The sequence below is a fragment of the Mytilus californianus genome, unplaced genomic scaffold (assembly GCF_021869535.1).
Source record: "Mytilus californianus isolate M0D057914Y unplaced genomic scaffold, xbMytCali1.0.p SCAF_1, whole genome shotgun sequence".
Lineage (NCBI taxonomy): Eukaryota > Metazoa > Mollusca > Bivalvia > Mytilida > Mytilidae > Mytilus > Mytilus californianus.
Window position 1 is genome coordinate 45,879,136 of NW_026262581.1, and position 27,957 is coordinate 45,907,092.

Here is a 27,957-nt window from a genome sequence, read left to right on the forward strand (position 1 = left end):
TATTAAGTGTTGGACATGTTTGGGATCCCACACAGTCTTAGGTCAAAAGTTTTTCACCACTCGAAAATACCGAAATTATTCTTATAATTGCTTTTTTTAAATATTGTCAAACTAATTTGAGGATCGATTTTGATGAACTTTTGAAAGTAAAACTCATTTTTATGGTTATAATGAAATACTTTTATGACATGACACAAATGAGAAATCATTATTTGTATGTACAAATAATGAAATTTAGTGAAATTCTTCCTATATAGTCGTGTGATTTTTCGTGAAGACATTAACAGTCATTTTCTTAAAAATATAAATCATAAAATTATTTCTTAATTATTGCAAGAAACTGCATAGTTTACATGTCTGTATTTAATGGGAAAAAAATCATTCAAGTCGGACAGGAAATATATTCAGTAGAAATGCTATTAAACATTGTGTTTTTTTGTAAAACATATAGAGAAATTTCAAATGGCGAAGCACTTTTGACCTCTGACTGTACATATCTGATTTGATTAGAGTGGAAGATTTACCTAAGACTGGTAGCGACTATCTATTTTTATAAAATTTATTATTTTGACATTTCTTACTTCTATCTTGATATTTCCTAGTTTCACCCAAATACTAAGCAACACGAACCCCACAACATACTGGGGCCATCTTGGGGTAGACTAAGAACAGTCAAGTCGGAAGTGAGAAATGTCTACTCGGAACTGAGAAATGTAAACTAGGAAATGAGAAATGTCAACTTTGAACCGAGGAATGTCAACTTGGAACTGAGAAATGCCAAATGGGAACTGAAAATTGTCAACTGGGAAATGAGAAACGTCAAATTTGAAATGAGATATTTTAACAATAAAACCTGTCCTTCGTACAGAATAGCAGAACCCAAGACATACATTCAATGATATTTTTGTTTGGTTGATTTATAAGTGGTTAAAATTTAGCGATATATATTGCATGCATCTTCAGGATGACAACTTGTCAAAAAGATAATTATGTAATGCATATGTAAAAAGTTCATTTTGTTCAAATATTTATTTACAAAACGTGATACGTATTGAAGAAGTTGATATCCCTCCAAGAAGGTATGCAAATCACAAATTTTAATCGATTAGTTTCAGTGTTGTGTGAAATAAAATGCCATTAACAAAAGTACTATAATTTCCTGTGTATCACTGAATAGTTTTAAAATGTATAATTATACTAGTTATATATGTTTGATTACATTTTATTTTTAAAATGATTGATAAAAACAAGTACAACTAAACTACTTTACAACAGTAAAGCACCGCAATTGGTTGATCTTTCCATTGATTTACTGTCTAGTCTTTGCAGGGAAAATTAAAAAGATATATATATATATATATATATTTATTTTGCATGCACACGTATAAAAATTGCGGTTTTTATCCAACGCAATCATAGGTTTGAACGTTGTTTTCAATTTAGACTTTATATATATATATATATATATATATATATATATAAACGCCTAAAAAGTGTACACAACAACACCAATAACAAAAAAAGGAACTATAAATGTAATTATTTATAAATATTTCGGATAACAGATATCCTTCATCAGTAAATATGATTGTGATGAAGGATATCTGTTATCCGAAATATTTATAAATAATTACATTTATAGTTCCTTTTTTTGTTATTGGTGTTGTTGTGTACACTTTTTAGGCGTTTATATAATTTATTTATTGTGTACGTGTATCGTTACTCGTAACGATCCAGCGCCCTCGTGGGAAAAATCGTTGACTATTATTCAGAATTTTCCCCATTCGGAATATGAAAACTTGCACCATCTTCTTAAGACTTATTTGTATAAATTTGTTATTTATAAGTCCCTCAAGAATATAAAGAAAGGGTCAATCGACCAATTAAAAATTATATCTATTAACAAAATCTATATTTATAATAAAAGAGGAATTGGATTGGTTTTGAAACAGCCTCATTAGAGTGGATAGGAATTCCTTTATAATCTGTTATTAACGTTGCAAACGAAAACGTTTACATATTTCATTCTCTCTTGGCAGTTGAATAAACAAAGTATTGTATATTTCTACTGCAAATAAGTATATAATGATAATAAGGTTTTATGTCTACTTTCTTAAAAAACAATATTATATAAAGATAAAGAAAGTAAATATTCACTTTTTCCGTGTATTTCTTTCATTCAATATGGTCAATATCAAAATAGTTTTACATAGTTACGTTTTAATATTAACTTTCATAATGAAAATGAATATATTTTCTATTTTTGGGCATATATCAAAAGAAGAAACCTTACTCATCGCTGGTGGAGAAAGTCTTAATTACATTATATTTCTGACATTGTAACCAGTTTTATAACCGGCGCTTCGGTATGGGTACCGTTTTAATTGTAAATTCTGTTTGTACATTTTCAGTACTTTAATCATTACTATTTTTATGATAATTATTATATTTATTAGTAGTAGTAGTATGTGGTTTTGTATATATATATATATATATTCCTGCTTTTGACACGTAATGCTATAAAAAGTCATCGTGTTTTCAAATAATATATGTCCTGCAGGTTTAGTATCGCAAAGCTTATTAATGATATTTGGAGATTGGTTTATGATGTAGTGGATTTAGTGGTCAAATCTGACTTACTTTAAGTTTGATTCTCTATTTAAAACAAAATTGTGTTTTTCTTTGTGTTTTTATTATTATTCTTAAATGTTTTCCATTATCTTGTGGAATCATGGGATTTTTATTTTGCTTTCACAAATATACATCAAAAGAATAATATATCTCATTACAATGAACATTGCTCGTAAAAAAATGTTCACTCGTTCTCATTTCTATTATTGATTTTGAAATTAGATATTAATGCCCATGAAATAGTCATCAATTGAAACTTTCATAAAGTAACATTTACTGTTGATAACTTACAATACTACAACCTCCAATAAACTAAAGACATTTATACATAAGATGTTGAATATAATTAAAAGATTGCTTATCTGCTATACATTTTTTTTATTCTCAGATAAAATGAATGTGCGAAGATGCACACAAATGTTGATTTCGACTACATTTTCGGCTTGTTAACCATGGTGAACAAATAGAATAAGATAAATACTGAAAATATTATAAAATGTATCAATAATAAGTTTGATTAACCTTTTCGTCTTTATTATTTTACTAAATCTTCAGTAATATGAAAAAGTAATGTCAGAATCCTAAATTACACATTTGAAATGTAATTCGATAAGTTTAGGAAAAATTGCAATCCATATATAGTTTAAAAACAGTTGGTAGTATCTTTGATATACATATTTTTTTATGTGCATATATTGCTTTAAATCAAAAAATCGTTTTATTGGTTCCTTTAAATATAATTACACGTTTGGATTGGTTTCTTTAAATATAATTACTACAAGAGCACTGGGAGTACTGTTTCACGGAGGAATATGTGTACAAACGGTATTATACATATACTGGAACAACAATTATGGCGATACAACAACATTTATAGAGCAAAATGTTTGAAGCGAATACTGAAATGACTTAAGGAAATTAATTAAAATACCAAAAAGATTAACATAAAAACAAATAACAAGTTTAAAGATACATTACCCTCGCATTATGAAAGTTGAGATAGAATGCTCTGAACATAATGCATTATCATGCTTCACATGGTTTACCTTGCTAAAGAATCAGAGTAATGTATTGCAGAGATTATTCTTAATTTTACTTAACAGTTTTGAGTATATAATAAAAAGTGTGTGCAATTACATTATTTTTTTTGCTCTTCAATTTTTAAATTAAATAAAATATTCCAATAATATCTGCAGACTAAATAATTATATAATGAATTTTCCTTGCAACTATATATTGTTAATGGAGCTAGACGAAGTGTTAGTTCTTTTCACGTATCGAAAATTAGTGAATGGTAGCTCTTTTTCGCCATATTGGAATGATCCTGCTCCATAAAAGGTACAGTCTTTTGCATCAAAGTCCGAACTGATCTCTGATCCGTTGTATCTTGTTTGACTTCTGTTTCTAGATGAAACCTTTTCTTTTTTGTGCCTATAAGAACAACATGTATTGCTATAGCTATTAAATACATATTCAGTTGATAAGATGCAACACTTGATAAATACAGATTTGAAATAATTATTAAAAATAAGAAGATATTGGCAAATTATACTTTTAGAAAAGATAATTTTAATCATACTTTTCTGGTAGCAGTACACTAAGTAATTTACGATTGAATGTGCAAGCATTTGTTTTGAATTTAGCATGTGTTTGTTTGGACAGATTCAATCTTGATTTCTGGTTCCGATAAAGCTTATATATTTTAGACGTTGTCCTTGTTAAATGCTGCATGTTGCCACTCTTTTATGTTGGTTAATCTTTTCAAATAAAACCATGCGACATTATCTTATTCTGATAAATATATGTATACAGTCAACTCTCATTATCTCATAGTTGATCGGATTGACAAAAATGATCTCAGATTTCAGTAGTATAAATATCATACAAATTTACAATTTTAAATATGAGATAACGAGAGCCAACTGTATACTTCAATCTATTATCTCCGAACTTAATTAATTCTTAATCAAGTTTACACAGTATAGGTCTGTTATTAAAAATGTACACATTTCATTCTTAGACGTCCTAGCTTTTGAATCTTCAGTTTTGTTACAGTTACCTATCAGGATTTCTATGTGTAATGCATAAACTTTTCCCCTGACAACACTCATTATCTTATTTTATCTAAAAATACTGTTATCATCTGAAATAAAATTCTGACAAACTATTTGAAAATAAAGCTTTTTCTACTATATTAAACAAAAATCTTGTGGTTCTACCAAACCATAAAAATAGTAGCATTTGAAAAATATATTGTGAATTGTGTTATGATATTGTAATGATCATATTTATTTATCTTGGCCTATTCTGTGGCCTTATAATGTTTATATAATTGGGTTATAATAGTTGTTTACAAAATAATGTTACAATTGTGCAGTTTAGAAATCACTGGAACAATCATAGATACTGATTGAATGATTAGAACTTTCTATTTGACTTACATCATAATTCCGGAATGATCATAATCAACGATGCGTAATTTAAACTTCTAAAGTATTCTTGAAGTTTCCCTTCTATAGTTTTCTAGGAGTTTCACTTCTACAGTGTTCTAGAAGTTTCCGTGACAACTATATATACAGACACCGAAATTAGACAGATGGACAGTAATATACTTGTTTTCTCAGAATTTCTCTGGAGTTGTTGGATTGACATTTTTATTCACGAACGACATCATACTAGATTGTGAACTTATTGGACATATATATTCCATTGGATTCCGTACAGTTAAGAGAAGAATTCCGGATAAAGAAAAGACAAAGGATCGGACATATATTCTAACAGTTAAGTTAACATTTCTATTAGTATAATTTTTCTTGTTAAATTTATTATTGATTTTTGTCTTTTGTTGGCTACAGTTTAAAGGTGATTTCTGACCGTAACAATAGTCTCGACCCATTATAAATTCTGAAATACAAAACATACCTGATACTTCTGTAGTAAAGGCTTACTATGGCAGTTACAATAAGGGCCACAGTAATAACGGCACCAAATGAACTTGAAATGACATAAACTACTCTCATTGTATCGCCTGAAAAAAGTTTTCATGCACATTTCACTTATTATGAATTGACAAAAATTGAATGCTTTCTTTTTAATTAAAAAAAACCAGTGGAAAATTGAAACGTTTGAAGTTTTATAAAATAGTGAAGTATTCGGTTTTAATAAATTACTGTTATTGCTGATCCAAATAGGACGGTAAAAACCCCCACTTTTGCAAAGAGTACAGGGAAAAATATTTAAATACTAAAGGCCGATGGAATTGATCATGGGCTTAAACAGTTGATTATTTAGTGCATACTTAATTCTAAAAGCGTTTAGTTTTTGTCCTTGACATCCCGATTCGTAAATAATTTATTGTATGATTCAAAGCCTGATGATTGCATATGTTTTCCCTTTCAGAAGGTATTGAACATGTTGAATGCGTGTCTGGAATAACTAAATGGCGAATACAGAAATAGGTCAATCATACCGTCACAAGTAAATCTTAACAACTTGAACACTAATGTCTTGATGAGCATACTTTTCTTTACAATTCTGAGGTGTTATACACATACTTACTATATCTAGACTGCAATGTAGATTGCATGTCAATTATATATCGAGTTGAATTCATAGAAATCTTGTGTCAAAAAATTAACTCCCTTGTCTGGTGACTTTGATGAATTTTTGTAAGCATACACTATTATGTTTTAAATCTGATGAATTGGACCTTCGTGTTGATAGATAGCAATAACTGGTTGTTACAGGTTCCTGACTTGTGGCAGGCACTCAGTAATTTGTGTACCTTGTCGAACCACCCGGCTTTGAGCTTCAAAAGTGTAAATTATGCATGACAATCTTTTTTTCCTTTAAAATTTTGTATTAAGGTTCAAGCATTTTTTTTTAACATTTAATCACAAACAGATATAATTCAATAATTTACTAGGTTTACATGGAATTAATAAGTTAAAACATCATTCTTTGTGAGATTACAAATCTTTAAAGAGTCTCCGTCATAGATCTAGTATGTTGGCAGGGGTCAACATTTAAGTTTGACTTTTCCTTTATTTATTATGATATTTATTTCTGGACTAGACTTTTGAATAATCAATTACAATATAAATTGTATAACAACAAGTGACGGATACACAGCAGTGCATTGCTCTTTTCCATTCGAATAATCATTCGGTCTGTCACCTCAAATGCAAAGCCTGCTGATGAGACCCATTGCATATGATTCCATTTCAATTAGTGTAAAGAGGAAGAAATTCACAAGGCCAAACAGACGCCAAATTCATTGATTAAATTTTAGGTATCATTTCCAAAAAATGATATTTTGAAGTATTAAAGTAAGATTTAAAAAAAATAGAAAGTTTATCAATACGTAGTTATCAGAGAAGATGATAAAACCCATCATTTTTTGTGAATAATTGTATGTGTTATATTTGTTTATTAGATACATCATAGATTACAGAAACAAAAAAAATCGAATTGTCTATCCAGCACCCAGCACTAATAAAAAGTAAGACAATAAAAAGTTTCGATACATTTGATTAATTTACTCTATGTGAAAAGAATTCTTGTTTGTTTATTTCAGTAACACTTTGTCATCATTTATGAATGTAAAAAAAATGTTTAAATCGAATTTTGTACATACGACAATGTCACGGATAGATGAGTGATGGCTTAGAAGGAGTCTATACTTATATAAGAAATGACTAATAGTTATCAAAGGTACCAGGCTTATAATTTGATACGCCAGACGCGCGTTTCGTCTACATAAGACTCATCAGTGACGCTCAGATCAAAATAGTTAGAATGCAAAACAAGTATAAAGTTGAATACTTTAAACAAAATAACAATTTAATATAGTACAAATTTACAAATAATAAAATTAATTTATACTGGTAAATGTTCAAATAAAACTGTTCCTTCTGTTTAACTATTTTAATTGAATTGCTGCATGAAAATTATACTTCCGGTTTACGGATTTGGTTTTTGAATGCTCATCAACACTGGCCCACTATAACGTGTAAACGTTACACTTTTTAATTTTAATTGTTTACTGTAAAGACAACTAATAAATACTGTATCAAAAATAGGCAACCGTAGTTTACCGATGTTCACAATTTGACTAAGTAGACAAGTTAAGGTAACAAACCAAACACTGAGGTAATCGTATGTGCTCTAAAAGACCGAGCCCTGGTGCGTCGATACGGTAAGTCTCCTGCTACGAATGCATAACTAATTCACACTCAGTCAAAATGTCTCAATCGTTACAATTACTGTTAGACGACTATTCTGGTACCTTAAGATCTAAGACTGCGGAAGTATGTCATTAGTGAGTTGCGACACAGACATATCGTATCGGTTAACCAATTTGTTGTGGTGACCGTATAATTGTGTAGTGTCGATTTCAGTCTTTCTACCGCATAACTCTGTGCAGTTTTTTGTGTATGGAGCATACCTCTGCTAATGAAATAAATCCGTATAGTGTGAACATGCACGAGCGTAACTTATCAATTGATATATGTAAACGTTTATGCTAGTGCAGAGGGTATGTTACTGCTGAGAAATGGTAAGTTGGAAAATTGAAATCATGATCACGTTTGTCATAGGTTCTAGCTGAAGTCGTTCATCAGTGTCAATATCGTGGAAAAGATCAAGATATGAGGCAAAACTTTTTGTTTTGGTATTATTCTTCATCTTAAATTCACTATGATATATGAAATGCCAGCACTCACTGAAACCTGTGTTATTGAGTGATAGGACACTATAATTAAATTTAAAAATGAAATTAAAAAAATTTGCAAGATTTGTTTTTTGGGTCTCTGAGTAGGTTTTGTGTCCATTCTGCTTCATAGGAGTACAAAAACAAGTCGACCCGAAAATGTGCACAATTGATACCTATTAGAATAGTCCGGCATTTGTATTACATCACCTTCGGTTGGTTTATTTTTGGAATCAGTGTTGTTTTTCCCAAATAAATTTTCATGACTAAAAAATAACAAAATACGTATTTACGAATCCCATTTTTGTAGAAAAAAAAACTCTGTTTAATGAGATTTTTCAATTAGACACGGGGATTAGTAGTACAGCGTGGAGAAAAAGAAAAAAGGTTTTGATATAACTGCAAAATTATAAAGAATGTGATTGAAGATTTTGCAGTAGATCCTTATATTTTGTAAGAATCCACATCTGATTGACACGGTCGGTAGAATACACCTCATCACAAGATGATTGGCGATAAGACTTTAGGTGTAAAAACCACCAAATCATAGTACGTTACATCCGGTTTCATACGAAAAAGGGTCGAAAAAAATATTCCCTCTAATTTTACTGTAGTAGGAAATTAACCCTGCATAATATTGCAGAAAAACATTGCTGAGTCATAAACATGTACCTTGTGTGTTTCAAAGCATCAATATTTTTTATTTGCTGTTCCTATAAAATATTTTGGAAACTTCAGGTGACATGGTTACTCAAGCTTGTTAACAGGCAAAGAAGAGGTGAAAATTTGATTGGTTTACTTCCAGTGATGGTTATTATCTTATATGCAATGAAATGTTATGTGAAATGTTCACTGTAGTACTGGACAGGATACATTTTTACTCATGCCAAGTATTTTTTTATTTGAAACAAAGATAAATTCTGCAATTTTTTTTGAAAAAATCCAATTCAACAAAAGTCATAGGGGAAATCAATGGTGGTATTACTCCTTAAGAAAGATGTTAAGTCGAACTTGTCACGACCCGGATATACATCGTTCTCTTTAAGGATTTTTTGATGATTTAGAAGTCCGGTATAAAGACGGGAGATGTTCATCGTTCTTTGATATGTTAATATCAAGGGAGAGAAGGACAGACTTGTGATTTCCTAAATTTTCTATCTCGTGAATGATTTAGGGGTTATGTTGGACTCCCAGTTTTGCTATGAATTCCGAGTTCTTTTGTTAGACATTCCAAATAATGACTTTTGCATATAAAAACAATATTGTTAGAGGCTTTTTCTGCTGAAACAACATATTTTTTTACGAAGAACGGATAAAGCACCCACAACCACGGGCTTCTTTAATGAGTTAAAAGGCCGTGTGCTCATTGTACATCTTAAAAGAAAATATATACAGTAAATACATTTTTAATCAATGATTAACGTAATTATTCTAATGCTTAATTGATTCGTCTGATACTTCATCCTTGATTTGTGTGCCTGATGTTGTTATTTTCTCGGTGACTGAGGTTACTTCGGCCTTCGTAGATGTATCTTCTTCCGGAGGTGAGGTTGTCTGTTCACTTCTTGTGGTTATTAAATTTGTTGTGGTTTGTGAGTTTGTTGTGGTTGCTAATGTTTCTAATTTTTGTGTTGTTCGAGCGCCTGCTGATGTTTGGTGATCTGTTGTAGACAATATCGTGAGTTCTGTATCTTCTGTTGTTACTTCTTGTGTAGTTGGTTCAAAAGTTGTTGATTGCGTTGTGCTTGTTATTCGTGACTGTTTTGTTGTGTCGGATCTTGTTGTATCACCTTCTTTTGTAGATTGCGTTTTAATAACTCCTGTCGTCGGATTATTTGTTTTTTCGAGTGTAGTTTTAAACATATAACTTGTCGAAGGCGTAGTTTCACCGGATGTTGACTGTTTTGCTTTGTCGGGCGTAGAAGTTTCCTCATACGGTATTGTCTGTGTTGTCTGGTCAACTGTAGACATCAGATCATTTCTCTTCGTTGTTTTTGTTGTGATTGTTGGTGAGGTAATTTCATCAAATGTTGTAGGCTTTGGTGTTAAATAAGCCGTAGAAGTCATCTGGGGTGACGTCAATTTTGTTGTAGCGTCTAGGGAAGTAGTTACATCATATGTTGTAGGCTGCGTTGTTAGTTCAGCTGAGCTCGTCAGCTGATCAGTTGTCAGTTTTGTTGTAGCCTCTGATGAAGTAGTTTGCTTATGTGTAGTCGGTGTCGTTAGGCCACTTGTTTTCTGTTTTGTCGTCACGTCTGATGTAGTAGTTGCATCATATGTTGTCTGTTGCGTCGATAGTTGAACTGTGGACGTCAGCAAATCAGTTGTTGTCAGTTTTGTTATTACAACTATGGAAGTAGTTGCATCATACGTTGTAGGCTTTGTTGTTAGTTCAGCTGTGGTCGTCAGCTGATCAGTTGCCTGTTTTGTCGTTACTTCCGATGTTGTTGTATCATCTGTTGCCTCTTGTGTTGTTTGTTGATCGGTTGACTTCATCCTATCAGTTGTTGCCGGTTCTGTAGTTGCTTCTGGCGTAGTACTCATGTTATATGCTGAAGTTTGCGTAGTTGAATCATCTGTAGTCCTCATCTCGATAGTCGTTGCTAGTTTTGTCGAAAGTAATGTAGTTGTTTTTTCATGTGTAGTCTGCTGTGTCGTTAGTCCACTTGCTGTCTGTTTTATCGTCACGTCTGATGTAGTAGTATTTTCTAGTGTTGTCGATGTCGTTTGATCACTTGTTGTCTCTTTTTTCGTGATGTCTGATGTAATAGTTACATCATGGATTGTTTGTTTTGTTGTTAGTTGAACTGTAGACGTCATCCCATCAGCATTTATCGGTTTTGCCGTAACTTCTGGTGTTGTTGTTACATCATACGTTGTGGACGTTGACGTTAGTTCGACCTTTGATATCGTCTCATCTGTTGTTGGATAAGTCGTAATATCTTTAGTGGAAGTTATACGGTTTGTTATTTCTTGCGTCGTAATTGATTGTGTGGTTGTTTGATCATCCGTTGTCGTTTCTGCGTTTGTTGTTGTTACATCATACGTTGTGGACGTTGACGTTAGTTCGACCGTTGATATCGTCTCATCTGTTGTTGGATAAGTCGTAATATATTTAGTGGAAGCTATACGGTTTGTTATTTCTTGCGTCGAAATTGATTGTGTGGTTGTTTGATCATCCGTTGTCGTTTCTGCGTTTGTTGTTGTAAAATATGGACATCCGTCCTATACGTGGAAAAAAAATATTATCAATTCGTTGTTATTTGAAAGTGTGATGCATTAACTATTCAGGTTAATCATTCAAAAACATTAAATATTTAGACATTTGATTTTATTCAATATTTGTTTCAATACTCATGATACTAGTCTAAAAATAAAATGTTCCTGAATATTACTACTGGCAGTATATTTGAAGGTTACCTGGAGTTATCTATGAACCTCAAAGGTTTGTAAAAAAAAGTTATATAGATATACATGATATAGTAATGTATGGATATTATTCTTAGTGGGTCTGACATTTTCGTCAGACTAAACACGGTGTAAGGAACGGTCACAACCATGTTTGTAAAAGCTATAGCTGACGAAAGTTGCAACTTTTATATTACTGCAGTATATTTACTAATACACTTATACCTTACAGTCAAATTGTATAACTTAAATAATGTAAATACCAAAGCAAATCCTTCTTAACAAATGGTACATTCAAGAAATGAGTCTAGAAACTAATGGTACAGTCTAAACAGTAATTACATAAACAAATAATACCAAATTTAGGTGCGAATGTGTTTCTGGTATGACCATCACATGTATCCTGAGATAAGAAAACAATGGAAATAGATAGAAGATCACAAGGGATAACATTGATATATCGAAGGACAAACAACACCGTGGCCAAAGGATATAAGTATAACAGGCTTAGCATATAACATTTAACTTAACATACATGTGTATAAACACACAAAACCTTTCAAACCGATACATACATTGTGTAATGGCCAATGGCCGTAAAACTTCCGAAGAAATTTCTTCAACCTTTCCATGAAAATTCTTGGATTAATAACTTCATTGTTAGGAAGAACCCTATATCAACGAAAGATTATACAAACACAAACTTTGGAATATCGTATCATCTGGGAGAATTATACTCCATATGCCAGTGCTAGTAGGATTCAGGTTTCTTATCTAGATTTTTCTGTAATGAACAACATATTGCACTACCGCTGTTAACAATTTACTTCACTAATCCAGCATTCTGGTGAAGAGTGCTTGGGTTGTTCTCTTCATATATATAAAATAGAACATTAAAGTCGTATCTTTTTCTCATAAAATGTAATAAAACCCTGTCAAATATTTCAAACAAGAACGTTCGCAAATGAAATTCAATTTTTATTTTAAGACTATCAAGATCTAATCCATGTTACTTTCACCATTAGTAATTATAACATTTACTTTATCATCAGTTTATAATTTTGATTAAGAGAAGAAACATAATAATCAAATTTTAACGCCCCCGGTTCTGCGGGACTTGTCTGGATGAAATATAGACAAAAAGGGATGCACAGCCATTTATGATGCAAATCAATGAGACGATCATTCTTAAACACATTATAAAAAAGAAGATCTACAAACTGTATAGGGCAACATAAGGTCTTTTAATGTGCCATTTCTACAAGCCAAGCTCTAAATCGTAACTTGTCTGGCAATCTTCGAAAAGTTGAATTTGTCAGTGTACGGTTGTCGTTTATGTCACTGTTATGAATGCCACCTACACTGCTATGAATATATTTTAAAACTTTATATTGATTGCCTGTTCAATATATAGTGTATAATTAAAAAAAAAAAAAACACATTTTTTTTACTTTCTGAATTTATATCCATGGACATACTGTAGATAAGTACAAAAGCAATAAAAGCATCCATTCATGTTCTGGTTCAAATGAAAAAAGAAAAATAGGAATCATTAAATGAAAATAAAACGTTATAAATTTGGTGCGTTCACTTTTGTAAAGAACGAGCAAACACAAAAACGTGAAAGCCAAGGAGAATAGGCGAGGAGCCATATGACCACATTGGAAATACAAAGAAAAGCAAATTTATCTAAGTTCAACTTCAGTAGTGTTTTATTTTATTTGCTTCAATGCCCGTTGCATCTGATTTAACTATGATTTGCATTTACTCAAGGATATCCAAATATTTAAGATGCATACATGATTACAAGAATTTCAGAGGACGTTTATTTAAAAAGTGTTTCCTACTTTTGCATGATGTTAAAGAGAGGCGGAAGATACCAAAGGGTTATTCAAACTCATTAGTCGAAACAAACTGACAATGCCATGGCAAAAAACAATTAACAAACAAAAGACAAACAACATGAACCCCACAAAAAAACCCCCCAAAATTAAAAAAACAAACCCGGAGGTGATCTCAGGGGCTTCGGAAGGGCGAGCAGATTCTATTTCACAAGAGGCACATGTCGTGTTGCTCGTGTAAGTACTAAAAACATGATATCAGATTCTGAGGCAGACTTTGGATCAATATATTTAAAAAAAAACATACCAATACTACGCAGGTAATTGTGGTGGAGTTGCATTTATGACAAATTTCATCATAAATAATAATTCTAACTGAATCTCCAAAGTGTATGCCATCATTTGAAACACTTATTTCATATCCTTCTGCAATTATCGTTTCTGCTGTCGATCTTTTCCTTCTCGAAGACTGGAGCTCACAGGTCACCATAAAACCATCTCTATATTCAGCTTTCACCACTGTTCCATTTGATATGTACACAGTTTCGTTCTCTAAAATCTGATATTTGTACAAGATATACTGGTTTTACTTTTACCAATAGTTCAAAGAGAGAAAATTTCAAATGAATGTAATCTTTTAAGAGCAATTATCTGTAACCACCAACCATTTTATATAGGGGGGTCGGCACGCATAGTCACCAATTTTCATGAAACTTAGCCAAAACATGTGATCATGTAAAAAAGTAAGAAAAATGCCCACGAAAATATCGCTAGGCCATGGTTGCCATGGCAACCAAGTGAATGAGATTTCCCGCAAATTTGGAGGAATTTAGCATCGAAAAAACAACTACTTTGCAGTCATTCATAATCAAAACCAGGTTTGTAAATATTTTTCAGAAACATGAAACAAAATAGCAATGTCATATATACAAAATATTTTTTGCTGAATATTGTCACAACCGCAGGAGCAGAGGTCATTTTTCATTGTAGTTGAGAAGACAAATTTCACACATTTTGCATGAACAAAATAGACATTTTTGCAACCATTTTATTAATGAATTTTGAAAGGAAATGTAATAGAAAGAGGCATACTATACATGGAGAAAATGTTCAGGACGTTTAAGCCACAATTTTATTAACATATGAAAAATAAAGAGTCAAGGTCATGTCAAAAGTGCTTAGCAATCACCCTTATTTGATAAAAAAAGTACCTAGCAACCATACATGATTTCATTCAGGACTATATAAACTATTACATAGACCTAACTTAAAAGGTCTGGGGTCGGGGGGGGGGGGGGTGTCATCACATAACATTTAAACAATCATTCATTTAAAGTGTAAAAATGCCTAGCAACCATTCATTTATATTAGGAAAGTGCCTAGCAACCATCTATTTATATTGAAAAAGTGCATAGCAACCATTTATCTATTTAGAAAAACTGCGCAGCAACAATATATTTTAGTTTTCATTGGGACAAAAATCAGAAAAAAAAATAATATTAAACATGCAGTTTTCTTTAAGAACACATGTCTAATCCAGAATAAGAAATAATATAGCAAATTCAATTTCATGAAACTGATTACATATTCAAATACAAAAATTTAAAAGATGTCGTCCGATGAGACAACTCTCCAGAAGACAACCAAATGTTATTTTTAAGACAGGTCCTTTGAATCTACAAGAAGAAGAGAAAAGGAATATAACTGCTAAGAGATCGACGAGTTTATTTCTTTGGTTGGGATTGGCCTTTCGAGCATAGACAAAATATTCATTTACAATGACACATTTTTGTTTCCATAGCAACCATTCTAGAACCAAATATCCCAGACATTTTGTTATAATTTATTGATTAGAAACATTGATACACACCGTTTTTTTTTTATTTTAAATCGTTTGTGGCTGATGTGCATCTGAATGTACAGAAAATTCCTTTTCAGCATGTTTTGTGCAATATTATTGATCTTCAGATCAAGACACAATCACATTCATTTCCTTAAACATCCATTATCCCCATCACAAAATATAAAATGGTCTTTCCTAACTAATAGACCTACCCTGTATCTGCTCATTGCTATGTTTGTATTCCAACAGTGGAAGATTAAGAAAAAAAATATTAAAAAAATACGTTGAGTGTTTTATAGCAAAAGTTATTTTTTAAAAGAGCCACAGAGCCAATTGAGATTTACTCATAACATTGGGCTAGTCGTCGTTAACTTTAAAACAAAATTCTCCTCTGAAATTAATAATCGAACAGACTAGGCCAATCAGGATCCTTTTTTGGCCCCAAAATATAGAACTAATACAAATTTGCTAAAAATGTAAACTCTAACGCTATTTATAAGAAAGTGGAATGCGTTTGTTAGATAAATATGAGTCGTCTTTGACAACCCAATGGACACGCGTCATTAATTGAATTATTATGCCATGCTAAAATACTGAAATTTTAGCATTTGTGCTAATTGTAAGACGTTTTTTGTCTTAAATGGAAGTGGTGGCACTTGTGTGCAGTCTTAATATTAGAATAACAATATTGCATGTAATGAAAATGCATTACATATATAAATGTTGAGATTGAACATGAACTCGGCAACTTACATTTTAGACAAGAAAACAAAACATCCTAAAAATGAGATTTAATAGCAAATTTGATAGATTTTCATATTTGAACTTGAATTTTAGCATTTGTAATGACCAAATCAGTTCAAATCTTTAATAACACAAACTGATTGATTCAAGTGAAGTACACACTTAAGTGTCTCAAATGTAACATTTTTGGCAAAATTATCTTTTACCAGACTTCTCCTTAAACCAGATTTGGACACAATCATCATTAGAGTATGTACTTTAAAAATGTATCCCATGATGGCTTTCATGGCTAAAATAGAATATAGGAGTAAAATGCATGTTCGAATTGTCTATCATCATGAAAATTGTTATAAATAGAAAAAACTGACAGGATCCTTAATTTTCCGAGTAAATGGATCTACCTATTATCTATTTACAGGGGAGTTTCTGGCCTGGAATGATGAATTTTAACCTTTTTTTATGCTCCGCAGAGGCAGACGCGGCATTAAGTTTTACCCTTGTACATCTGTATGTACGTCCGTACATCCGTCCGTGCGTCCCAAAGTTGGTTTCCGTTCTCTATCTTTAGTTTGCCTCAACCAAATGTTATAAAACTTTACACAATGCTTATTACCACAAAACACAGATCAAGTTCGAAATTGAGTGGCATCACTTTTACAGTTTAGGAGTTATGCCCCTTTATAAACATGTTTCCGTACTCTCATTTTAGTTTGCCTCAACCAAATGATATGAAACTCACATACAATGCTTATTGCCATATAATAGAGATCAATTTTGAAATAAGGTGGCGTCACTTTTACCGTTTTGGAGTAAATTAATGTTCCTTTATAAACACAATAATTGCTGAATTTTTCGTTTCCGTTCTCTAACTTTAGTTTGCCTCAACCAAATGATATGAAACTTATACACAATGCGTATTACCTCAAAACACAGATCAAGTTCGAAATTGGGTGTGATCAACTTTAAGTTTTGGAGTTACGTCCCTTTATAAACTTAGTTATTGCTGAATTTTTATACGCTTGTCAAAATTTTGACGGGACGTATTATGGTATACAAATGTCGTCCGTCTGTCCGTCTGTCTGTCCGGCGTAAACATGTCGCATCGTAACTTGAGAACGACTTATCCAAATTTCATGAAACTTAAATAGTTGTTTATTATGATGGTCAAACGATCTGTATACTTTTTGGTGAAAATAAGATTCAAACTTTTTGAGTTACGGGACTTAGTAACTAAAACAGGTGTGTGTGTTTTTTTTTCACATGTCGCGCCGTATCTCAAAAACAATTTATGATTATTGCTTAAAACTTTACACACTTCTTAGTTATATTAATCTTAAGATCTGTATACTTTTTGGTGACGATTCAAAATTTTATTTTTGATTTATTGAGTATTTTGTAAAAAAAGGGGGAGGGATTTTTCACATGTCGCGCCGTATCTCAAAAACGATTTATGATTATTGCTTAAAATTTTACACACTTCTTAGTTATATTAATCTAAAGATCTGTATACTTTTTGATTTTGATTCAAAATTTTATTTTAGAGATATTGAGTTTTTTGTAAAAAAAAGGCGGGTTTTCGCATGTCGCGCCGTATGTCAGAAACTATTTATGATTATTGCATAAAAATTCACACACAAGACGACGGGCGTATCATGCGCTCATGGTGCAGCTGTTTATTCATTATCGTTCTCTAATTTTAGTTTGTCTCAGCCAAATGTTGTTAAACTTGTATACAATGCTTATTGCCACATAAAACAGATCAATTTCGAAATTGGGTGGCGTCACTTTTACCGTTTTGGAGTTATATGCCTTTAAAACATAATAATTGCTGATTTTATCGTTTCCGTTCTCTCACTTTAGTTTGCCTCAACCAAATGTTATGAAACTAATACACAATGCTTATTACCACATAATACAGATCATGTTTGAAATTTACTGGCTTCTCTTTTATCATTCTTGAGTTAAGTCCCTTTATAAACATAAAAATTGCTAATTTTTTCGTTTCATTCTCTTACTTTAGTTTGCCTCAACCAAATGTTATCAAACTTATACACAATGCTTGTAATATTACCACAAAATACAAATCAAGTTTGAATTTTGGGGGTGTCACTTTTACAGTTCTAGAGTTATTTTTGTTTACAAATGGAAAAATTGCTGAATTTTTCGTTTCTGTTCTCTAACTTAAGTTCGCCTCAACCAAATGTTATAAGACTTATACACAATGTTTTTTACCACAAAACTCAGATCAAGTACAAATTTGGCTAGCGTCACTTTTACAATTCTTTAGTTATGTCCCTTTATAACTTCATCAATATGATATGCAATCGGGGGCATCATCTGTGTTCCACGGACACATTCCCCATTTATGTTTTGTCTTTTTTGCCTATTATCTTGAAAAAAATAAAAGAGAAAGAGAGACATTTAATTTAATAGATTATCATCAGCACCAGATCTAGGCGTTTTTGCCTAATATCAAAAATACCATATTATAGCAGAAGGATACTTTAAAATTCAAAAATTATCAGCAAGACACGATTACAAATAATTTAACATGGTTGAATTCGTTTGACAACCCCTAATTAGAGTAAATACCTTCTAAAGACGATTTGGGGTGTAACACTCGTCATTTAGTATTAACATAAATATATCAATATAGAATAAGCTATGTATAGCTACAAGAGTAAATAAACAAGACTTACATAATTGGGATAAGGAAACAAGAAAAATGCTGTTATTTGAATTTGTTTCCCTTAGTATTCATTTAAGGGCAAAACGCCTATAAGGAGTAAAATGAAAATTTCGAATATGTTGATTTAATGATTAGTCTTGTTGGTAATTTTTGCTATTAAATTGTTCATTTATCCATATAAGTTTCCATAGAAATAATGATTTGTTATATTACTTTCTATCCATGTATTGCAGTTTCAAGATTAAGAACATAAAAGTAAAACAGGAGGCCCCTGGGAAACGATATTTATGATTCAACTGGTATTTTTTCGTGAAATTGATAAAATACTTTGGAAAAAACAGCATTTGTAATTCAAGTAAGAACAGGAGACACAGAAGCTAGCGATAAACTGAAATGTACATGAGTAAACTCATGTATGTGAGTTATTTAAGAAACACAATTACTGTTCTTAAAAGAAATTTGAGAGTCTAATTGAAAGAATGAATTACAACTTTAGTTTCAAAATTTCAGAATTTTTACCTAAAGCACCAATACAAGGATGGTTGCTATGCATTTTCTAATTATATGAGAATGGCTGGTAAAGTTTATGTTGACAATATTGACCCCTTAACTTTTAATCAGGATCTATATCATAGTTCGTATTAATCTGAACCCAACTATGTATGGTTGCTAGGTACTTTTATATCAAGTAAGGGTCGTTGCTAACAACTTAAAACATGATCTTGACCTGTGGCATTTTGCTTTCTTCTTACCAAATAAAAGCAAAATTTGGTCTAAACTCTTTTTCTAAATACTTTTTGGGTTTATTTGTTACAATTTCATAACAAAATTAAATAAAAAAGACTGAAGGTCAAAGTCAAGGTCATTAATAAGCTTTGACCTTTAGGACAACTTTCAGGTCATTGAATACACAACATGTCCCAAGTGATTATTATTTTGTATCTGTCACTGTTTAAAGCTATTTTAATAACAATGTCAAAATTCTTTTTCAAAATACCCAAAATGACATTTTTATGTTCCCATAGTAACCACCCTAGCAACTAATTTCCCAAACCTTTATTGATAAATTATTTCTAGGCAACAGTGATAGTTTACATTTATTATCTTAGTATAATTGGTTGTGGATGCAAAAGTGTAAAATTATGACATGCAAAATGCCTATAATTTGCCTTCTTGAATACATTGAAAACTCCACTATTTAAATCAGTGCTGCCCCCCTTCTTCCCCTTTTGTCAGAAATAATTTTTATCTTTAATCTTACTCATAAAGTGTTATATTTTAATGACCAAAGTCAAAGTATTCATAAAACTTGAAATGTGTGCATGATTACTGCTTAAAATGGGTCATTTTTGTTGGTCAAAATATGCATTTTTGAGGCAAAATCCAAGGGGACCCGTTACCATGGCAACGGGGGCATAAACAAATTTTTTGTCAAAATAATTCTTGTTTGTTTATCGATAGCTACCAACAAACCAAATTTCAAAAAAATCTGAGACTATGAGTGCCGCAACTTGGTTGGTGGTTACAGAGAGTTGCTATTAACATGAACGAACAGGATTGCACATTTTTGATAGTTAATGGTAGAAAGTTAAAAAAAATTCAACTGGCTTATTTTATGGTTAGAAGACCAACTGATAAGAAAACAGTAGATATTGAGGAAGAGGGGTGTGGTAGTGTAAAAAAGAGAAAAGAGGGAAAGATGACTAAACTAAGCAGAAAGTGTTTGTGCATAGTAATGAACATTTTGTCAGTGAAAAGATAAAACATAAATTAATTGGATGACAAGTACTAGTATGCAAATGTAAGTGAAAGGACGAAGGCTCAATGGAAAATTGATCCTTTATTTATATTCTCATCTTCAGAATTTTACAGTGCAATCATTTTGATATTGCGTCCTATATGGTTCAAATGTTGATTTGTACACTGTAATTCTTGGGACCTTCACCGTTTCCTTACCAAAAAATTCAATTCCCTTTAAATTACTGTAATTTTTTTTATAGCTTACAATCCTGATATCTTTGATGAGATTTTGTTTATGTTAAAAAGACACATTCAATACTTTTCACAGGAAGACCTTCCTATCGCTTCGCGTATTCGGATTATAGACTTTTTTTCGACATGTTACGTCCATGGTGGCCTTACTTTTTTTTCACGTAATACGCAATGATGTTTACATTTCCACTTTGAAAGACGATTTAGGTACTATTTGTATATAAACAAAGATATTTTTTTTCATTGATTTACCCTGATTGCTTTTGTAAAAAAATATGTGGAGGTCATTTACGGAAAAAAGTAAAAAAAAAGATTCATTTACGTTCTTATCAAGTAATAACACGTTTCAACTAGTTAAAACAAATTCATTTGGTAAAAGACATTTTATTTTCAGATTATTAAGTCTGGTCACTCATTGCCTTTTCTTTTTAAGACGGAAATAATCAACTGCCTATCAGAGAAAAACTTCCGATTAATATCACTGTTTCATTTCCGCCGATCAATCACCAGAACGCAGACGATGATAAAGAAAGAAAATGGTAAAAAGTCTGATTTATTCTTTCCAAATACTCTCTTTATTTTTGGTAGAAAAAAGTTATTGTATGACAATTGAATACGAATTTGGATGAGAAATCAGAAATCTCATCAATAATGACAAAAATGCCTCGGAATTGAGAGTAAGATTAAATATGATATCTTGTACCTGCTTAACGGCAAGTTTCTTTGTGTAATCGAACATGTCGAAGAATACGAACTATCCAATAAAAGTGTTATGAGCTGGCTGTTTCTTTATTGTCCCTGGTAGAGATTGTCGATCAGCTGTATTGGCGCTCGACTATTTGGCTAATACAGCTAACTCCGAAACTTTACTACGGACAATGCAGAAACAGCCAGTCAATAAAACTATATTATTAACCCTTACATACCCGTTCAATGACATTCTTTTGTATTTAATACAGACAAAAGCATTCTGTAGTATTTCTATTCTAACCTGAAAATGGTTCCTTTTACACCATACATCTGATGTCGGAAATATTCCATATATATTTGTCCTCCTACATGCACGGGAACGTGTACCACATAATCCATTTTGCGGAATACTTATATTGGAAGGAGGAACAGAGATCTTTTGAGAACAATCCTGGCCTACAAATCCGTCAAAACAGTAGCAAGAACCTATGATATAGTAATGGTATGTTGCTAAATTGCATATTCTGCAAACATTACATCAAATTAAGTCATACACTAAACGGTTTGGAATAAAAAAAAAACGATTTCAAAAAAAGATATACATATTATGCTATCAACATTGGTACTAGTGATAATATGTTTTGAACTTTCCAATTGAATCAAAGAGGTTGTTCCTTCAATGAAAAAAAGGGAAAGGTTATATTGATTTCATACTTATCCGTTTGTGCAGTTCAATTATCCCATACAGTTACATTTGAATCCAACTTAGAAAAAGTCATATTTTTTGACATTTATATTTTGATATATTTTCCTTTAATATGTTTCGTGCATTTGGCCTCTCACACTTTTTTGTTTCAACCACACCGTTTTGTTTCGATGAAGGTAATTTTAGAAATACTTGACGTGTACACTGATATCATTACCATACCTTATCGTTCCGAAATATGAACATGTTCAAAACAACAAAACATTTGTATTATTGAATTTAGTTAGAACTCCCATAGCAAAACATGTACAAGATATTACACTCTACACTTATACTTGACAATTGAATTCAGTGCAGGGTTTTATTTTGAAGCATATATTGGCTACGAATGGTTGAGTTGAGGCTCAACTTATATAACCCAAATAAATATTCATTTGAGTAAATAATCTGGAAAGCAACACGTGAATAAGAATCATTATAGCTGTATGACCAAAAAGGACAAAATTTTGTTAACAGAAATATTTTTTATGGATGGCCAATTACACAAATAGCATGGTTTTTATATATAAGACTAAACACGGTTTAATTATCTGAAGATTGAATTTTATGTGCTTGCTGCTTGCTGCTTCTGATGGTAATGTTAAATAGTAGTCCTTCTAAACTTCATCCCCTTTTGGCAACAAAAATGTACAAAAAATGTTAAATCATGCCAATAATTAGTAAATATGGCATTTTTAATACATCTATGCATAACTTAATGCTAATCAAAACCGAAGACTAAAACCAAAATATGTTTAATAAGCATAAGATGTGTACATTTCTGTTCATTTTTCCTTTTCGATTATTGCATTTGCTTACAAGGAAGTATACCTATAATATATACTGAAGATTTGATACAGCTGAACTAAGTATTATACTACGTACTCACATCCACTGCATGTTGTGCTTTCAAGATAAAGGGAAAAGTTATTTGATTTTATATTTCGTTGATCACTGCCTTTTGTTTCGGCTTTGTTGTCAGTTTCTGCAACATATTATTTGTTTTCATTCATTTACATAATTACGATGTAACAATAGCCTGAATTCATATTTTTAGTGAATATGGTACGGTTTCTGTTGCTTAACCCTTTCTCTTCCAGATTTAGCTTTTGTGTTCGATTTTAGATAATATCTTGTTTTCAATGAAAAATCATATTACCTGATGTACAGTTTCCGCTTCCTGAACAATTGTTTGAGCATAGAAAACTTGTGGCATATTCTAAGATGGTTTGTGTCCCATTGTCTGTTTTCATTATAGAGAGAGTTTCATTTCTATAAGCTTCCACAAGTGTGATAGTTTGCATTGCTCTTGCAGTGTCTTGTATAAAAGTTGTGTCGCCAGTTATCTAGGAAAAAGACCAATAAAACATAATTAGAATGATGAATCAAAATATAATTTGAGTTAGAATTCTTTATCTGGATGTCACACAGTTCACTTTTACCATTAATAATTCAAGGATCATTCAGATCAGGAATCTTTCGATTGAATTTTTGAAAACTACTTTAAATGTTTCAGTTATCTTACCCAATAATACAACACACATACAGCTAAAATAATATTTTTTTGTTATATCAAGTCGTCAATGTAGAATGTTCTTTTCTTTAAATAGTTTAGCCTCAAACACAACTGAAGAGACATTCATTTCAAAATGTGCATCTGGTGCATAAAAACAGGTGCAATTTATGTTATCACGGTAACATGCTGGTATATATTAGTCAAATATAATACCTTTGTAACGAGTCATCATAACACATTTGGCGTGCTTTTGATTATGTGCAGAAATTGTTAAAGGTTGAACATCCCTGGTTTTTAAATATTTAAGCATTTTCGACGAAGGTAAACCCAAAACGGTCGACTCGAACGCACAAATTTATTTAGAATTATTTTCATTCAAATGCACTTATCATTTTATCATATTTTCTGTGTCTCATTATCTATGTTGTTTAGACGAATAAATCATCTTATTCATGAAAAGTGTTATAGAATAAGAAGTACACTGACACTTCCTTCAATTTTTCTCAAAACCGTTTCGATATATTTATATGTTTTGATCTAGATATTTCATAAGTTAAAATAAAAAAAAACAATGTTTTTGGTAGGTTATTTGTGACTGTTAGTTTTCAACTTTAGATAATTTCTAGTCTGCACTTGAATGTATTATTTTATATATATTTTAATGTTTTGTTACTTTCCAAATTATCATCCTGACAACAAATCAGTAAATTATGTTTATTAGTATAAATTCTTAAGCTAGCGAATTAGAAATTGTTCTTCAAATCTTTATCTTGGGTTAAATATACTTATTGAAAAAGATTATATCACACTGTTGTTGTTGAATCCCTGCGTCTGGTATTTTTTGGGATAGACAATTGTTCGCTTATTCAAAGATAGAAGATACAAAATAAAACAATAGTCCATAAAAACAGAAAAAAGAAAACTAAAGATTGAGCAATACGATATCGACAAAAAAACCAGGGTAAAATCAAGTGAGGGAACAGCTGTTTCTGACCCTCTAATGACATCTGTTTCAGAGATATACTTATATGTAATTTACTTAAAGGTCATGTTTACCCTTGCATTAATTACTATCCTTAATGATATTCTCAAATGACGATTTCGTGAACTACCGTAAATAAGATAAAGTCATGCAGTGGAAGCAGGTAAAATAAGCAATGTACACACCACGTCTTCACCGAGATCACAAGAGCAATGTCCAGTCGATCTGGAGTCTTAATAATGTGTTCGGGTAGGGTGCTTTATCTATATGAGGACTCACATAGCTTTCATGTACATGTATATGACCGGATTGATGTACTTGTCTTGAACAAACTGAAAGCAGGGTGTATAATGAATAGTCACATTATATGTTGTCGAACAGAATATGCATGACATATTTGCAACTGATCGAAAACATTAATCAAACAATCACTGTTCAACAGTTTGCATGCAGACAACGGCATTCTATTGAATACCGTGTAGATCTTAACTTAACATGCGCCAATGGAGTGACAGCATATATCAAACCGGTATACCATATTTGGGACTACTGGCCTGATGAATCCATGACCTCTTACGATTAATGCAAAACTTAAGCTTAAGATCACCAAAGCTACTATCATTTTCGTTCTATCTAGCTGTGTAAAATACATTCTAAACTCAAAGTATAACATCGATATACCATGACAGTTTCCATCATATATACCAAATCATACAGTATTATTGCATATATATCATAATGAATTCGCCTTGTCTGCTCGTCTACCAGCCTGGCGTCCGTTCGTCAACCCGACCATTATAACAATAAGCTTTTGCATAAAGGAAAATGTGTTTGGTTTTGAGTTTTTTGTAATGGGTTATATATCTATTGTTTATATCTTTATGACAAGCCAAATCGGGTAGAATAAAACTCGAACATTTTTTCTCGTTGGTTCAAGCGTTGATATAATACTTGTATTTAAAAAAAAGTCACATTTAAGTTGACAAAAAACGTAAAAAGGAGAATTAAAAAGTATAGATGTTTGAGTAATACGTTAAGAAGGTTTAATGTTAGATGTCACCTTTATATCCATTATGCAAGTCCTAATGAAATCTATATCCGATGCCCCAGCTATATCTCCGAACAATTCGGACGGTACAACATGTTTAAGGCGCTCCTGACATGTTTGGTTTGCGCTTTCCTCCGTCCAACCATTTCTAAATTCGAGCACCTGAAATAAAAATGCTAACTATTGATAGCACTTGGCTATGGAAAATAACTTACAGAATCAGTAATGAATCTGTAAAAGTCAGTTTATTTGTAACAGATTCAATATAATCTGTGTATCTTAAAACCATAGAATAATTTATGAAAATGGTTGAAATAAACGTACTACTGATTTCAAGAGTTAAGTAACTGAACTAAGCCAAGGTAAAAAATCTTAATCAGAAAAATTCATTTGTAGTTTTTTTTTAACCTTATTAGTGTTTGAAAATAAATGTTCTAGAAAATTATTTTAAAAACAAATGTAAGTTTACTTAATGTTTGTTTCCCCAGAAGATGTCTTTTGTTAGTTTTTGTTGTTGGGTGGTTGTCTTATTGACGTATAACCTACACATAATTTTAATAATAATTCTACGGGCAAAGATGGTACTTAGAAACTGTGTTTCTTTTTATAGACGGTCAGCACGTTTGCATATTGTTTGATGTGAAAAATTGGGCATGTATGTACATGTCTATTTAGGAAGTCATAGGCTTAAGTCTAGAAAAAATATAGCAAAATAAGATAAAGTTAAATTTTATGAGGAGAACAATCAAATGCTATAAAAACAGAAAGGCAGACATCAAAATGGCTAGTTAATACAGAAAGACTAACAGCTGTCTACACTACATAGAAAAATTAAATCGACATGAGAATCATAAACAAACCGGAGTAAACTCAGATGCTCAAGAAGGAAAACCAGTTACTGTTTCACTAATATAAACCATCATATTGGTCATGACAAGTTTGTAACAAGTAATAAGTCAAAGCTGGTAATGCTATAACCGCGGATAGGAGGATGTAATCACGAATAAAACACATGAAACATATCCGTGGTTTTAATGCACAGAATTTCCAGAAACATCAATAAAATTATAATAGAGTAAAACTTTGTTAGAGATTTCTTCATCTTTACTCACATGCACTCTTGGTTTAATACCTTTCTGGTCAAGAACAATCCTGCTTATTAATTAATAGGAAACGCAAGCACTGGAATATTGTTTCAACGGCGAGAAATAAACTATACAGACACATTTGATTTCTCAGATCACAAATGAATACTAAATTTTTTGCACGAAGCATGTGACACGTGACGACATTTATATTTGAATTGGTGATCACTTTTCGACCATAGACAGGACAGTACACAAAGCATTTTCGTCAAATGAGATTATGACAAAAGCATATATATTTTGTCAAAACTATTCTCTTGGAAAAACTTATCGCATTGAGTTTGAACACTGGTTTCCAGTTTGCTCAAAAGTTGGATTTTGTTTGTCCATTCCTAGCAGGCGCGGTGTTTCGTGATGATGTTATTCATCCCTGTAATATTCAAATTTTATAAAAATAATACCTAGTATATATGACATGCCAGAGAATAATACTGTAAATTTAGACCACCACAGTTACCAATTTGTTTTAACTATACAACATTAATAATATGTTGAGACCAACTTAATTTTGTTCGTTAAAACCTTTCCCTTGGTGAAATATTTGCATCTATCAAACAGACTTTTTTATTTTGTATTTACATTGTATCATAGGTCAAATTTATTTGTTCAGTGTATGTTCAATGGTGTTAATATGTCCTTTGATTGAGTTAAGCTATTTCAGTTGATATTTTATAGTGTGTCTTTCTATGTTGTGATGTTACACTATTGTTTCATCTATGTGAAGGTTTTGTACCATTAAAACGTTTAAACCCGCTGCATTTGTTTGCACCTGTCCTAAGTCAGGAATCTGATGTTCAGTAGTTGTCGTTTGTTGATGTGGTTCATAAGTGTTTCTCGTTTCTCGTTTTTTATATAGATTAGACCGTTGGTTTTCCCGTTTGACTGGTTTTACACTAGTAATTTTTGGGGCTCTTTATAGCTTACTGTTCGGTGTGAGCCAAGGCTCCGTGTTGAATACCGTACTGTGACCTAT

General features: G+C 31.6%; 2 protein-coding genes and 1 long non-coding RNA gene across 3 annotated transcripts in view; 1 reads left to right on the top strand and 2 right to left on the bottom strand.

Annotated features, from left to right (window-relative positions):
- LOC127704119 (uncharacterized) overlaps positions 1 to 27,957 on the top strand; it is a 165,186-nt gene that overhangs the window by 78,884 nt on the left and 58,345 nt on the right. The gene's annotated exons all lie outside the window — the stretch shown is intronic.
- LOC127703992 (mucin-3A-like) overlaps positions 1,776 to 27,957 on the bottom strand; it is a 119,046-nt gene continuing 92,864 nt past the window's right edge. The window contains exon 7 of the mRNA XM_052207999.1: positions 1,776 to 4,062. Coding sequence (XP_052063959.1) covers positions 3,861 to 4,062 — 202 coding nt within the window. The 3' untranslated portion in view covers positions 1,776 to 3,860. The remainder of the gene's footprint in view (positions 4,063 to 27,957) is intronic.
- LOC127704669 (uncharacterized) lies at positions 21,856 to 26,083 on the bottom strand. The gene is made up of 3 exons (XR_007983455.1): positions 25,852 to 26,083; positions 23,453 to 23,639; positions 21,856 to 22,034 (listed from the first exon to the last, which is right to left on the bottom strand). It is a non-coding gene; the product is annotated as an uncharacterized LOC127704669 (long non-coding RNA).